General features: G+C 32.2%; 1 protein-coding gene across 1 annotated transcript in view; it reads left to right on the forward strand.

Moving 5' to 3' along the window:
- The first annotated feature begins 294 nt into the window (after positions 1 to 294).
- LOC148313371 (popeye domain-containing protein 3-like) overlaps positions 295 to 15200 on the forward strand; it is a 34514-nt gene continuing 19608 nt past the window's right edge. Inside the window, exons 1-6 of the mRNA XM_088263692.1 lie at positions 295 to 678; positions 4708 to 4766; positions 4906 to 4990; positions 6652 to 6833; positions 7879 to 8010; positions 11386 to 11493. Coding sequence (XP_088119818.1) covers positions 534 to 678; positions 4708 to 4766; positions 4906 to 4990; positions 6652 to 6833; positions 7879 to 8010; positions 11386 to 11493 — 711 coding nt within the window. The 5' untranslated portion in view covers positions 295 to 533. The remainder of the gene's footprint in view (positions 679 to 4707; positions 4767 to 4905; positions 4991 to 6651; positions 6834 to 7878; positions 8011 to 11385; positions 11494 to 15200) is intronic.

The raw sequence follows: 15200 nt of genomic DNA on the forward strand, positions 1-15200 counted from the left end.
TCAAAGATCGCGTTTCGGTAATTTGGTCACAATCTCCTGTATGACTACGATATGTACAATTTGTTGCAATTGATAACGGCCCAAGAAAATCCACATTTCCTACTCACAAAAAAAGTATTATACTGACATCTATTGAGATTTTGTTAAACTACATTAGCAAGGAAACTAACCATTCTTTATAACTCATTCAGAATGTCATTGGAACGAAGAAATCTGCTTTACCGACATTTTCCTGTGCGGAAAATCTCCATCAGATGTCGCTAAATAATAAAAACGAGAGCTTTTATCGATTTTATTTCATATCAACATTATTGCAACTTGAAATTCGCTGTCAGAAAATGATGGTCATAAAGAAATACCCGTTAAAAATGTCTATCATAATGTTTTGATATGCATTTGATACAAAAATATTCTTGTTTAAAAATGTATAACAGTGTTTTGGTTTTAAATCCGTCGATGTAAACATTATCGGTGTTTATTTGTTAATTAAGTGCGTGTTTAGACTTGAATATTGAATTGGGATTTGTTCAACAATGTCTCCGAATCCTGTTGCGTCAGGATTATCAGCTGGAGTTCGAGGACCTACGTTTTTGGAGGTGTCTGAACATAATTTCACATGGCCAAGCGGAAACGGATCATTTGAAGAGTCAGGAACTGTCAACTACACCCTAGCGGCAGGTTGGGGAAACAATTTGTTTATACCATTTTTTTAAATACATTTTTCATAATTTATTTAAAAAAGTAACATTTTAACACAATTTAATGCATTATCTACATATTTCTACTTAATCTTTTAATTTTGGTTTCGCCAAGTCTCTCCAAAACTGAGACTGAGTTCTTGTGCTTGGAGAGGGACTTTATTATTTATTTTTTTTGTTTTTTAGTATCCTGTTATAAATTTTGAAAAATATTACTGGGTAACATATGTTTTTATGCTGTACAAGGGAGTTATCTTGGTTAGTTTTCTATTGTATTGTCTGTATATGTTTGTAGTGATCACTAAGTTTCTTTTTTAGAGTGTTTGTTTCTATTATATAGAGTACCCACCAACTCTTAATGTTTTTTTTTCGTAATAAAAAACAATTATTTTATTTATTTATTTAAACCATCATCCACACCTGGTGGTGCATAGGGCACTGCATCATATAAGCGCAGTGTTAATATCGTTAACACATGAAGGAAAGGTTATCAGACTTCCGCTTCAGGTACTAGTCTAGGATAATATGGAATAAATATAAGAGTGCGAAAATTCATTTAACCCCCTCCTTGGGAATCGAACCCGGGACCTCCAGAACGGTAGCCGAGCGTGCTGACCATTACACTACGGAGGCGGACGTATGTAATGTATTTACTTGTTAAAAATTACTAACTGTATTGATGTTTATTCTCTTGGCAAGCAAAAGTGACATAAAATGGCCCTCCTGAACATTTTAAGTTTTGGTTAGTCACTTTCTCCTGTACGACTACGATATATACGACTACGATATATACATATAATATATTACATACATTAAAGCATCTTCTCATACGAAGCCGACGATGACTACTCCTGACCCGACCACTTTCAAGTACGTGAAATACTTGATCATGCCAAGTTTTCCTTGGTATTTTTCTTCTCATATTTCCTACTAACTTTTTTACATATCGCTCACTCCTTTCAAGAACGTCATAAATCAAAAAACTTGATTTTCCAGGAGAACGTTTTTAATGTTTAAAAATATAATACAATGTATTAAAAATATATACCAAGACACTTATTGAACTTTTTACTGTGCAACAGATCTTTTTAGGTAAAACCTGAAGGTTTTTTCTCCATTTGAAAAATATTTAGTATATTTGAAAAAAAAATTAAACAATACATTTTCTTCGAAATGCAAAAACAACACTTTCTGCCCTGTAGCGGATAAATATTAAGTTAAAAATATGCCTCTTTTGCTGGTATATAGTACATTTTTTGGGCATTCCGAAAACATGCACAACTGAAAATTGTCGATTTTTGATTTATGACGTTCTTGAAAGGAGTGAGCGATATTTGAGAGTACATCCTTAATGCTGCAGACAAAACGAGTGTGGAGTGTGTACATAAATTAAGTTTGCCTCCATGCAAAGCTGACTTCCGGCTAGAGCGAACCGTTGGGGAATTTTTGATAAACTTGCACGCAAGCATTATTGATTCGATTAGTTGCGAGTACACAGAATGTAGAGCAAATTCTTCAAAGCTTTTGAAAGCTCTGCCAAACATTTGCTGGCCCATTTTGGAATGGAACTTATTTTAACATTTTTGACATACACGACATACACGAAGGAGATATGGAAGTATGGAGATTGCGACCCGTCATAAGCTGGTTGAGTGATCACTTTATATACTTTGTAAATATATAAAAAGAATATGTATGTCTAAGTATTTACAGGGCTTACGTAAAAGTGATTTTTTCACTGTAATATTTATTCAATATTACCATGGACTGGTACCTGAAGCGGAGGGCTGATCACCTTTCCTTCATGTGTAAAACGATCATGATAACACTGCGTTTATAAGACACAGTGCCCTATGCACCATTGATAAGGGTTTTATATAAAAACATTAAACTCCCAAGTTTTAAATCCCTTTGGGATTTTTTTAGGGGGAACATTAAGCTAGTAAGATATCAAATAGTCAATAATCACGTTTTTGTAAAAAAATGCACTTGGTCACTTTCTCTTGTATGACTACGATAAATTGAGTGTGTCCAAATATTTGTCCCTAAATCTGGGTTTTCTCCGCTATTTGGTAGTATTTTTCAAAATATTATTTCACAAAATTGAGTAATGTAGTGGTAAATCATGGGTACAATGATAAATACTTAATATTTACAGGTCATAAGCCATGTTAATACCGAGACTTCCATGTTCTTCGTCATCTGTTGTGGTATGACGAAAAATGTCCATATTCATGCATCTCCTCATACATACCCACCAATCGTTTCGACTCCTGGCCTTCCCACGCACACGCATTTGACACACTTGATCATGCCAAGCCTTCCTCGGTCTTTCTCTGTTTCTATTATTGCTAACCGTATTCGCCTCATAATTTGTTTTACTATTATTTTTTCACTCATTCGATTCACATGCCTTCTTATTTTTAATGCTTGTCTCAGCCTTGCATTATTTTTTAAAAAACGTATCCGTTATACATACATATAAGTATGTATATGAGTTCCAAAAACTCGAATAGTGCGGTTGTCAGTCATGGGTAGAATGGTGAATGTTACACATGAATAGATCAATCACTTGAACCAGCCTAATATATATAATCACACCTTTGAAGGTTCTCTTTTCGTTATTTCTGTCGTGTTCACTTGAAACACTCATCTTATTACATATTTATATATTGAAAAATGCATTCCCTTCTTGCATCGATGCATCCTTCGTAAAATGCATCGCCCAACGCCCAAAACCTAATTGAATTGCAACATGAGTCCTGTACTGGTACGATACATGTCCTATAGCCACTTAAACTCCCAGACGGCCACGATCCCTTGAATATTTAACCATCCTCTCCCTGAAGAAGGCGCGCTGCAATGCACTCGTACTGTGCGATGTATGGCGACACGCGGTCAGAATGCACAATTTTCTAAAAGTCCCCACGAGGCGAGCTTTGGATAGTTGAAAATGAATTTTACATGTGAGGAAATTTTTAATTTCCCTTGGAAATTTTAACATATTTCAGACCCCCATATTCTTCATCGTCTTCTGAGTTTGTCTGCTTAGGAGGAATTTATATTGTTATCCCAATAAAAGTGATCAAGAATATGGAGTCTTGATATTTACAGGGCTGAAAACATATCACAAGCACTGATGTCATTTTTTTTCAAATAATGTTATAATATAGTAATCCTAAAAATTATCTATTTGAAAAGTCATAAACTGCAACATTTTGTAACAATACAAATTCGTAAAAATGTAAATAATTACATATCTACTCATAATTATCAATATGACAATGACTATGTCCTCACCCTTATTGTCTATGCTCCCACTGATACAAAAAAGCTCCTACCCCCTCTTCATCCTTCAACGTCCCAAGGACATAAATCTAAAATTTATAATATTCTCAATATTATTAATATTTAAAGCATTTACTTTATGGTTAATCATTTATACTTTTTTTTACAAAAATGTTAGTAATATTAGTATACAACCACTCGCCGAGATTTTGATATCTACCGGTTTTGAGACGTTCCCGTCTCTTCGTCAGGGCAATCACTACCACAGCGTGCAAACAATACCACCCTTCACCACCGTAGCACCATTTACACACTTAAAACTACACAAAATGTTTAATATATGCGATTTTTTATTACTATATTTTATTATATTATAACCTTTTTATTAATACAATATATAGTTTTAAGTGTGTACATAGTGCTATGATAGGGAAGGGTAGTATTGTTAGCATGCTGTGGTAGTAATTGTCCTGACGAAGAGACGGGTACGTCTCAAAACCGGTGGACATAAAAATCTCGGTAAGTGGATATACTAATATCACTAGCATTTTTGTAAAAAAAAAAAATAAGTAAAAAATTTAGACTTTTCCGCATCATTTTCACACACGGTGTGTGAAAATGACGCGGAATGCATCGAAACACGTGTCAAAATAGATTTTAATATAAAGTGGTATTTACCAAGTAAAACTTAAACTAAAAAAATATTTCATTTTTTTCACAGGACCTTGGTATTGGCCGTGGTGTGCGTTCTGGAAAAATCCACAACATGTCATGTTTCAGGTGAGTCATATATTCAACTAACCAACTAACTATCACGCCGCTTCTCCGCAAGGGTAGGCAGAGGGAAATTGAGAATGGGAAGTGGCTTCATGGTTAATTTAAAGACCTCCAAAAGTATATAATTAATTTCTTTTTTCAGATTGCGTACGTTTTGTTCCTGGCATCGTATTCTGCGCCCAGTACTAAAAAGGGCCAACTATTTATGCACAGTACACTTATCTTAGGTACGTATAAACTATCTCTTTTATCGGATTTATTTTATATTAAAAAAATTAAATATTTCATCTGCTTCTTTTTTTTTAAAATCTATTGTGACACGTTTTTCCATGCATCCCGTAACATATTCAAACACCATAAGAATTACGTGTGTACGTTTAAAAATAAAAAGCACATTTTTTTTCATTAATTAATTTGGCAGCCTTTTTCTGGTAATATCTATGCGTTTTAATTTTAAGTTTTACTTCGAATATACCAAGTAAATCTTAGATTAAAATTATTGTTTTAATAACACGTGAATTTACGTATGTATTTTGTTACACATGAATGCACGCATTTTCTTATTTTTTTAAAACACGTGAAATTAACGTGTGAAAAAATGAATGAATAAAATTACTCTCCTTGTCATTCATCGTTTCCTTTGTGTAATACCACTTAAAATTGAACGATGAATGTTAAGAAAAGTGTTATATTACCATACCACAAAGTTAAGAATACTTTTGAAATACAAAAATTATTTTTGAAAACGATTTCTTTTATTTTTTTCTATTTATTTTTATTATGTGTTATTATTTGTATTGATAATCTCAGTAAAGATGAAGAAATATAAAGTATGGTATTTACAGGGCTTTCGACCTCTTAAAGGCTGGTTTAAGTGATAACTTTATAAACATGCAACATTCAAAATTCTACCATGCCTGACAACCATAGCACTCAAATTTCAGACTTTGTATTCATGTTTCAATTGACACCATCTTTCAAATGCTAGTTCTCGGCACCATCTACGATCGAGTAAGACCTTTATACAGAATAGTCGAAACTTATGATACTACCAAAATACTATGTTGGTACAAAATTTGAGCTAAATCGAAAACATTTCAATAAATCTGAGTATACTGCAAAAATTTTCATATTCTGGAATTTTCGGCGAACTGAAATTGATGCCCATAAGTGAATAATATATTTATTTTCGTACACTTATTTATAACTTAGCAATCCCGCTAGACGGGAACTTTATGGCCTAACGTATACATTTTCGATTCCCTAGGGATCTCGGGGAATAAAATTACACGAAAACACTTCAGTTTCGAGTCCTGGAATGTGGGAATATCCGGGATAGAGTTGAAATTTAATATAACAGTTAAGTAAAGTGTTTCAGTTTCGGTAAAACGTCTTTAAATAAATTGCCAATAAATTCAAGGGAACTTCTGGACTCACTTTGTACATCTATCTTGTTAGTATTTTCAGTAATGAAATAAAAAGTATCGCCCGTGTTTCATAATTTTTTTTATTATTATTATTAATGGGGACCTAACCTAAACTAATATTGGCAAACTATATATATAAATATATATATATATATATATATATATATATATATATATATATATATATATATATATATATATATATATATATATATATATGTATATATATATATATATATATATATATATATATATATATATATATATATATATATATATATATATATATATATATATATATATATATATATATATATATATATATATATATATATATATATATATATATATATATATATATATATATATATATATATATATATATATATATATATATATATATATATATATAATCTATATTTTTATTTTTTTATTATTTTTTTTTCATGTACTAAATCCAGCATTCCTGATATACTCCGTATGGGCTTGGCACGTGATCTGCGCCCCAGATGTCTTCACCTGGAATTTCTCCTTCTTCTTCCTCAACATAGTCCACGTGGTTTTCATCATCTACGATTTGCGACCTGTGAAATTCGACCCGGAACTGGAAGAAGCCTATCACAATCTGTTTGAACCGTTCAAGGTAATAATAATTAAATATCCATTTGATTTGCTACATATGTGTGTGTATATTTGGTCTAAAAAACCGTGTCGTTTTTCCCTATAGATGTAGTGTTGTACTTCTTATTTTTCCTTCTCATTGATCCTCGAATCTGTCCTTTATCTGTCTCTTATGACGTGGACTGGCAGCTGTCACACCATCGATTTGGAGGTCTTCCAGGTGGTCTTCTTCCATCTAGGATCTCTTGAAGAGCAATTTGGACCAGTCAATCTTCTTGCATTCTATTGACATGGGAATTATATAATCTTCTTCAATGTCTTCTTCATCTGACTATATCTTCCGTACTACACAATTTTCCAATTTCCGTGTTCTTTATTCGGTCTCTTAACATGTTTTCGGTTATGCACCTCAATATCCTTATTTCTGAAGTTCTCAAAAGAGATTTGTTCTCTCTGTGTCTGCTCTGGTCTCTTTTCCATATGTGGCAATCGGTCTTACACATGTGTTATACTTTGCTTTATTTTTACTTTGCTTTCAATATTCATGTGCTTATTCCTCTGACTTTATTTTCTTAGGCACCCCTTATATTAAAATACATACATGGAATCGATTGTAAAATTTAAAATCTGAATTTTGGTCAAATTGTTAGCTGTATAAAAATTTTAAATCATATTTCCAGGCGTCTTCCAGAATTTAAAATCATGCTAGGATATTGCATACATCTAAATAAAATGGTCTCAGCTACATAAAACCTTTCTCAAAATAACCACAGATGGCTCTCGTGAATCCAAACATAATCTCATAGATTTACAATGTATGTATGAGTCAATTGCAAATTAAAAATTGTTAAAGAATGTTGTGAATAAGACGATCTGACCAAATTGAAAGCTACATAATAATTTGAAATCATGTTTTCAGGCATCTTGCCTACATCTAAATATAGAGTCTCTGCTAAATAAAAGCTTTCTCAAGCCAACCATAGATGGCTCCCGTTCATACAAATACTAAAGCGCGTGTTTTAGTCTGTAAAAAATCATGTTAAATCAAGTTAATTTTTGTTCCTCAGGTATCAAGATTGCAGTTCAAGAAAATGGTATCGTCGGAATTTGCACAAATCATGTCGCTACACGCGGGAGAAGCCTACGCCATGCAAAACCTTACGAAGACCGACAGACTCGGACTTCTTCTATCTGGAAAAGTAAGACAAAAATATCTTTATACATATTTACCTATATTGAATCAACTGCCGTGCGTTAGGATCGCAAAAAATTGAGAATGGCTAGACCAATTTGAATTTTTTTTTTTGATGAGGTGGTTTAAATAAAAAAAATATATACGTGAACTAATTGGAACAGCCAAAAAATCTAAATATAAATCGGTAATTTTGTATGGGAATTGATTCAATTAATACTTCTGAATTACTTAAGATTATTTTAGAATACAATTTGTTTCATTTGAGAAATAAATTATAAATTTACCAGACTTTTTGAAAGTAATTTTATCAACTCTTTACTAAAAAAAAAAAAACTAACTAACCATCACACCGCTTCCCCCCAGGGGTAAGCAGAGAGAATAGAGCGCCACACCACTCTGTCCTTGCAAACATTCTTCGCCTCTTCCACGTTCATGCATCTCCTCATACATACCCGCCGATTGTTACGACTCCTAACCTGACCACTTTCAAGTATTTGGCATACCTGATCGTGCCATGTTTTTCTCAGTCTTCCTCTGCTTTTTTTCCCAATAACATTCGCCTCATAAATTTGTTTTAAGGAGTTTTGAGATGGTTTGGACATGTAGAACGAATGAGTGAGGAAAGAACGGTAAAACTCTTTACGTATACCTTTCCATAACTGTTTTCTTTTCGAAACCATTTATTTATTTTTTCAATACAAAAACGTTGTTTGAAGCAAAAAATACAATAACGTCAATGTTATCTGAGTTTAAAGAAAGTAAAGTTGCGATCTATCGATTATTCCGCTTTGATGCATCGCATTTTTATTCTTATTACTAGATTTTCTTATCTCGCGTTCTATTAATAAAATTTATGTCATATTGGAGGCTGTAGCCAGTTCTCTCGAGCGTGATTCAGCAATGTCATTTTTGGCACCAGACACATTCGTCGACATTAAAACTGATGAGACTCATCTCCAGCCAACTGCGAAAGTGGCGTTCTCTGCCAAAACACAAGGCAATGCAGTTTTATTTGAAACTTAAAGCGATTTGTTTAGCTAATTTCTGGAAGGTACGAACATCTGACGATAACGCCGGCTCGTTAAATACATATACACATATGCACACGGAACTGGGTCATGCAATATGGTCTATTATGCATTTCAAACCATTCTCTCGCCTGTAATCAACTTGTATTCTAATTAACTAACTAGCTAACTACAATAGATAGCCATCATGTCATTCCGCGCAGAGGTAGGCAGATAGATTTTATATTCTCATCACCCCACACCAATCTGTGTTTGCAAGCGATCTTCGCCTCTTCCATATTAATGCATCTCTTCATACATACCCGCCGATTATTCCGACTCCCGACTTGACTGTTTTTAAGTATTTGTCATACTTGATCATGCCAAGTTTTCCTTGGTTTTCCTCTGCATCTTTTACTAACAACTTCCGCCTCATAAATTTGTTTACAGTTCTTTCTTCACCCCTGTGATTCACATCCCCAAACACACCTTTGTTAAGAAGAAGAAGAAGAAGAAGGTTAAATTAATTCGATAAATGATTAATAATGTTCCCACTGATAAAAAAAAACGTTATGTCATAAGCTGCAATATTTAATGTTGACTGCATACGGAAATACAGTGAAAATCCAATCTAAAATCTATATTACCTATATATAACTTATATATAAATATATATATTTATATATATATAAAGATATATATATATATATATATATATATATATATATATATATATATATATATATATATATATATATATATATATATATATATATATATATATATATATATATATATTTTATATATATATATATATATATACATATATATATATATATATATATATATATATATATATATATATATATATATATATATATATATATATATATATATACATAAATATATTTATATATATATATATATATATATATATATATATATATATATATATATATATATATATATATATATATATATATATATATATATATATATATATATATATATATATATATATATATACATATATAAATATATATATATATATATATATATATATATATATATATATATATATATATATATATATATATATATATATATATATATATATATATATATATATATATATATATATATATATAAATATAAACATTTTTGACAGCTCAACATAGATGAAGAAATATATGAAAGTCTGGGTATTCACAGGGCTTATGACTTGTAAATATTGACTTTTCATTATTCTACCTTTAATAGACAACCACACTGCTGAAATTTTTGGAAATGATTATATGTACTAATAATGTGAGAGTGTGTATGTACACATACACTTTGTAATATCAACCTTTGAATCATACCATTTTTTACACACGTGCCTAGACACGCATCACAAATTTAGTGTTTAAATTGAGTAAAGGTACAAAATCCGTGAGTAGGGTAAGATTTATAATGTAATGTGAGGGGTTGGAGCGAAGGTTAGAAGGGAAATGTAGTCGTTTGAGTGGGCGTTTGATTTGAGGGTTGGAATAATAATTACACGTATGTCGTGTAAGCCTATAACGTAATTCATATTTTCCATCAAGGCCCTAATGTAAAATTGGCGTCAGACTAATACAAGCATATTTTTTTTTAAAACTTTGATTTATTAGATTTTAGTTTGCACTGATATTTCTGAGTGTAAATGCATTTAACATAATAAAACCACAACTTTCAAAAGTATATTCAAAGCATTGTTTCCTTTGTGGTATGGTAATATAATAGTGATTTTTTTCACTCTAATATTTATTCAATATTACCCTGGACTGGTCCCTGAAGCGGAGGGCTGTTCACCTTTCCTTCATGTGTAAACGATCAAGATAACACTGCGTTTATATGACGCAGTACCCTATGCACCATTGGGGAGAGTTTAAGGGTTTTATTATTATTATTATTGAAAATATCACTATGAGAGTCCAATATCGGTGTGAGTCCAGTTTAGGTGTGAGTCCGATATGGGTGTAAGTCCAGTTTGGGTGTGAGTTCAGATGGTGTGTGAGTCTAGTTAAAGTGTGAGTCCGCTTTGGGAGTGAGTCGCTATAGAGAAGGAATAAAAACTTCTATACTTTGCTCTAAATGACGGACTTTATTTGGGAACCAAGTTAATATTATTTTGAGCATTTTTTTACAGCACCACATTTTTTTATATACATATTTCAATATTCTTTGTATGGGTATGAGTCCAGTATGGGTGTGAGTGTAGTATGGATATGAGTCCAGTTTGGGTGTGAGTCGCTTTAGAGAAGGAATAATAAATTTTACACTTTGCTCTAAACGACGGAACTTATTTGGGAACAAATTCAATAATTGTATTATTTTTTTCTTTGTATCAGGTAAACGTGATAAGTGGGTCGCAGTTTCTACATCCCATTCTCCCTTGTGAATTTCTGGACTCTCCGGAGTTTGAGTCGTGTCGTGCTACAGTTGATGAAAAATTCAAGGTGAGTAGTGCTTTTGAGTCTAGCTTCGTAGGCTAGTGGTTAGTGTGTTTGTAATGAGTCAAAAGTACAAATAAAATATTTTTGTTCATAATTATGTTTTGTATAACTTTGTGTATCTGAATATTATCTGAAGCTCGAAACATATAACATTGCAACATTTTGAGTGTGTCCAAATACTTGTTCATAAATCTGGATTATCTGATAAAGTATCTGATCAAATTATAAACTTAAATGATAAAAAATGAAAATGATATTTTCTGGCGTTTCTCATGTGTGTGATTATAATCCAGGATTCGGACCTCACATACTAATAAAAAAGTTTCTGCTCAATGAAAAGCTTCTTTTCATCTCACCAACATTCTCTAGTGAAGTTCTAGTGTTTCAAGAACAATGTTTCAAAGTTGGTTCATATATATATATAGAACTTCCAAGAATTTGAGTAGTGTGGTTGTCAAAAATGGGTAGAATTGGTGAATGTTACACGTATGTAAAGTGATCACTTAAACCAGCCAATGATGGTCGTCAGCCCCGTAAATGCCCAGGCTTCCATATTCTTCTTCATTTTATTATGCCCATAATATTCTTTCATTTACCCTATTCAATCGCAGTGTAGCGCCATTATTTATACACAGATACGCACACATGATAAAAATAGTGAAGTACATTGGTAACATAAACCAAGCTAGGACACAAAATGCCGAACCCTCTTCTAGTGAAACGGAAGGCCTGTTGACGACAGTCAGCATTCCGGCTTCTCCTGAGGAGTTTTACGTGGTCCCCTCCCAGCAATGGGCAAATTCTGACAAGTTCCTGACTGGCCCACACTATATTATCCCTCCTGTTCCCAATACAGATTAAAATAAAACATGTTCTTTGCTAGAAGACACAAAAATCCACTTGATGATCTTTAAACCTTGTAAATAATAAGCAAAGTAAATAATTAATTAAACTCCCATTTAAAAAAAAATACAATAAAAAAGCCTGCGACATAAATCGTTGATCTCTATATATTCCGACTGATAAATTCCCAACATGCGCTTGTAGAACCACATCTAAAACACCACTTATTGCGTATTCTTGATTTACGACTGTTAATCACTAATTGTATGTATAAGTTCCATCCTCTCTACCTACCCCTGCGGGAAAACGGTGTGATGGTAGTAGTAGTAGTAGTAGTAGTAGTAGTAGTAGCAGTAGTAGTGTGTAATGTATAAAATAAGCGAAATATATAGCGGAGTTCACCTATGTTTCGAATGGCTAGCTAGTACAACTCATGTCTTAGCCAAGTTGACATTTTCAATTGCGGTAAATCTGTGTTGAAAAGTCGAATGATGAGCATTTTGTCCTCTCAGGATCTTTAAAAACTATGCTTCTCTGCATTGTATGTATGTCCCTACTAGAATCAACATCACACACACACATTCATTAATTTGCTAGATCTGCACTAAATATTTTGTACTTATCTTTATGTTTCTGTAGTTAACTATAATTGGCTTGTTTAATGGATATCTTTTAATTGTTTTGCTTTACATATGTTGCTGTTGTTAACCTAAATAAAAAAGGAAAAAATAAAAGAAAATAACTGTTATCTAAAAAAATTACACATAAGAAGGCACTTCTTTAGAATTTTCTTGAAGATTTCTTTGATTCGAAAATACTTTTGTTTTCTTTTTTTACAGAATCTTAGCTAATTTGATCTAATTGAGTGTTAAATCAAATTATAAATTAATTTTCGGTGACGCTGCAAAATAAAAATGACTCATTACTTTCCAGGGTGAGATTAATAAGGCCGAGAGGGGGTGTGGAGGTGGAATTGCAAGGGTAGGGAGTGACGACAGGGTGAGGGTAGCTACAGGTGCGGGCTTCGTGGAAGGAAACATTACCCGATGTGCATGTAGAATGCATTATGCAACGTCGAAAAATGCACTCTGGCAATATTGCTACAAACCCCTATGGTAGCCATAACATTGCCATTTATGTTATTAATATTTTAAAATATATGGCAATATAAAGAAAGAATGCAAGGCGATGATAAGCATTTTATTCAAAATCCCTAAAATGCATACCAAGTCGAACAAAAACTCTTCTTCTTCTTCTAATTTTTCTAGATCCTAAGGATCTATTTGTGCCTCCACTTGTAGCTCTTGGGATGTTGACTCTCAGCTGTCTCTCCACCTTTTTGGAGGTCTGCGTCCTGCAGGGATTCCTTGAAGGGCGATACGTGGAAGTCTGTCATCTGACATTTTGTTTACATGATCAATCCAGTATCGCCTTCGTTGTCGTCCCCACCTCACGATATCTTCCGTCTTACACATGCTCCGGATGTCGGTATTTCTTACTCGGTCTCACAATGTGTTTCCGATTATGGATCGGAGAGTCTTCATCTCGGAGGTTCGAAGTCGAGATTTTGTTACAAAAACTCATGCAAATAAATTAATGTGACCCGTGATATATGCAATAAAATGCATCAAATAGAAATCTACAGTATTTCTTTACAACATTTTGAGTGTGTCCAAATACTTGTTCACAAATCTGAACTATCTCCAATTAGGAGTTATATTTTTTAATTATTTTTTTACATCTCAATAAAGATGAAGAAGAATATGGAAGTTTTGGCATTTGCGGGACTTTCGACCGTAAAAGCCCAGACTTCCATATTCTTCTTTATGTATATTGAGATGTCAAAAAGCAATAGTATTTCTATCAAAACGTTTGAGAATGAAGACATAAAAAAATGTAATTTATAACATTCGGCTTCTGAATACGGAATTTCAGTATTGAATTTATTTTATATTCTTATTTCTTGAATGTTTTTCGCAGATACTATGTGGTACATTTTATAAACTTTATAAAATTAAAAAAACTTTGTTTCAACCTTTTTTATAATAAGCACACTTTAACCTACCGGTTTCGACAAGAATCTTCTCATCATCAGGGTTTATTAAATTCTAAAACATTAAAATATTCATAACTAGTTACATTCCCTTTCCAACATCTTCCACACACTCCACACACTATGAGTATTTTAATGTTTTAGAATTTAATAAACCCTGACGATGACAAGGCTCTTGTCGAAACCGGTAGGTTAACGTGTGCTTATAATAAAAAAGTGGTTAAAACAAAGTTTTTTTTAAATTTTATAAAGTTTATATTCTTACCTTTGTTATACAATTATACTTATTTTAATAAGTTAAACTTATTTACATGACAGTTTTTAGATTATTTTAAAGTGGGAACCTGTATTTTATTAGTCTATTAATTTTTTCCATATTTAATATTCTCTTTTTATATTTTTTGTTTTTTTGTTAGTAAGTTTTCCAATAAATAAGTAAATTAAAAAAATATATACTTATTCATAAAATTAAGAAAGGTGTGTTGAGATAGTTTGCGTATGTGAATCGAATCAGTGGAGAAAGGATAGGTAAACAAGTTTATGAGGCGATGTGGATGGTTATAGAAGGGGAAAAAGAACGAGGAAAAGTTGATATGATAAAGTATTTCAAATACTTGAAAGCAGTTTGGTCAGGAGTTGGAATAATCGGCGGGTATGTATGAGAAGATGCATGAATGTGGAAGAGGCGGAGATTGTTTGCAAAGGCAGGTTGGTTCGGCATTATATTCTCTCTACCCCTGCGGGAGAGCAACATTTTGTTAATTAAGTAGTAAGTTTTTAATATTGCTCAAAAATAAAAACTGAAATAACAAAA

This window comes from Brachycentrus maculatus, unplaced genomic scaffold (assembly GCF_059751285.1).
Source record: "Brachycentrus maculatus isolate JH-2025_06_01 unplaced genomic scaffold, ASM5975128v1 h1tg000013l, whole genome shotgun sequence".
Lineage (NCBI taxonomy): Eukaryota > Metazoa > Arthropoda > Insecta > Trichoptera > Brachycentridae > Brachycentrus > Brachycentrus maculatus.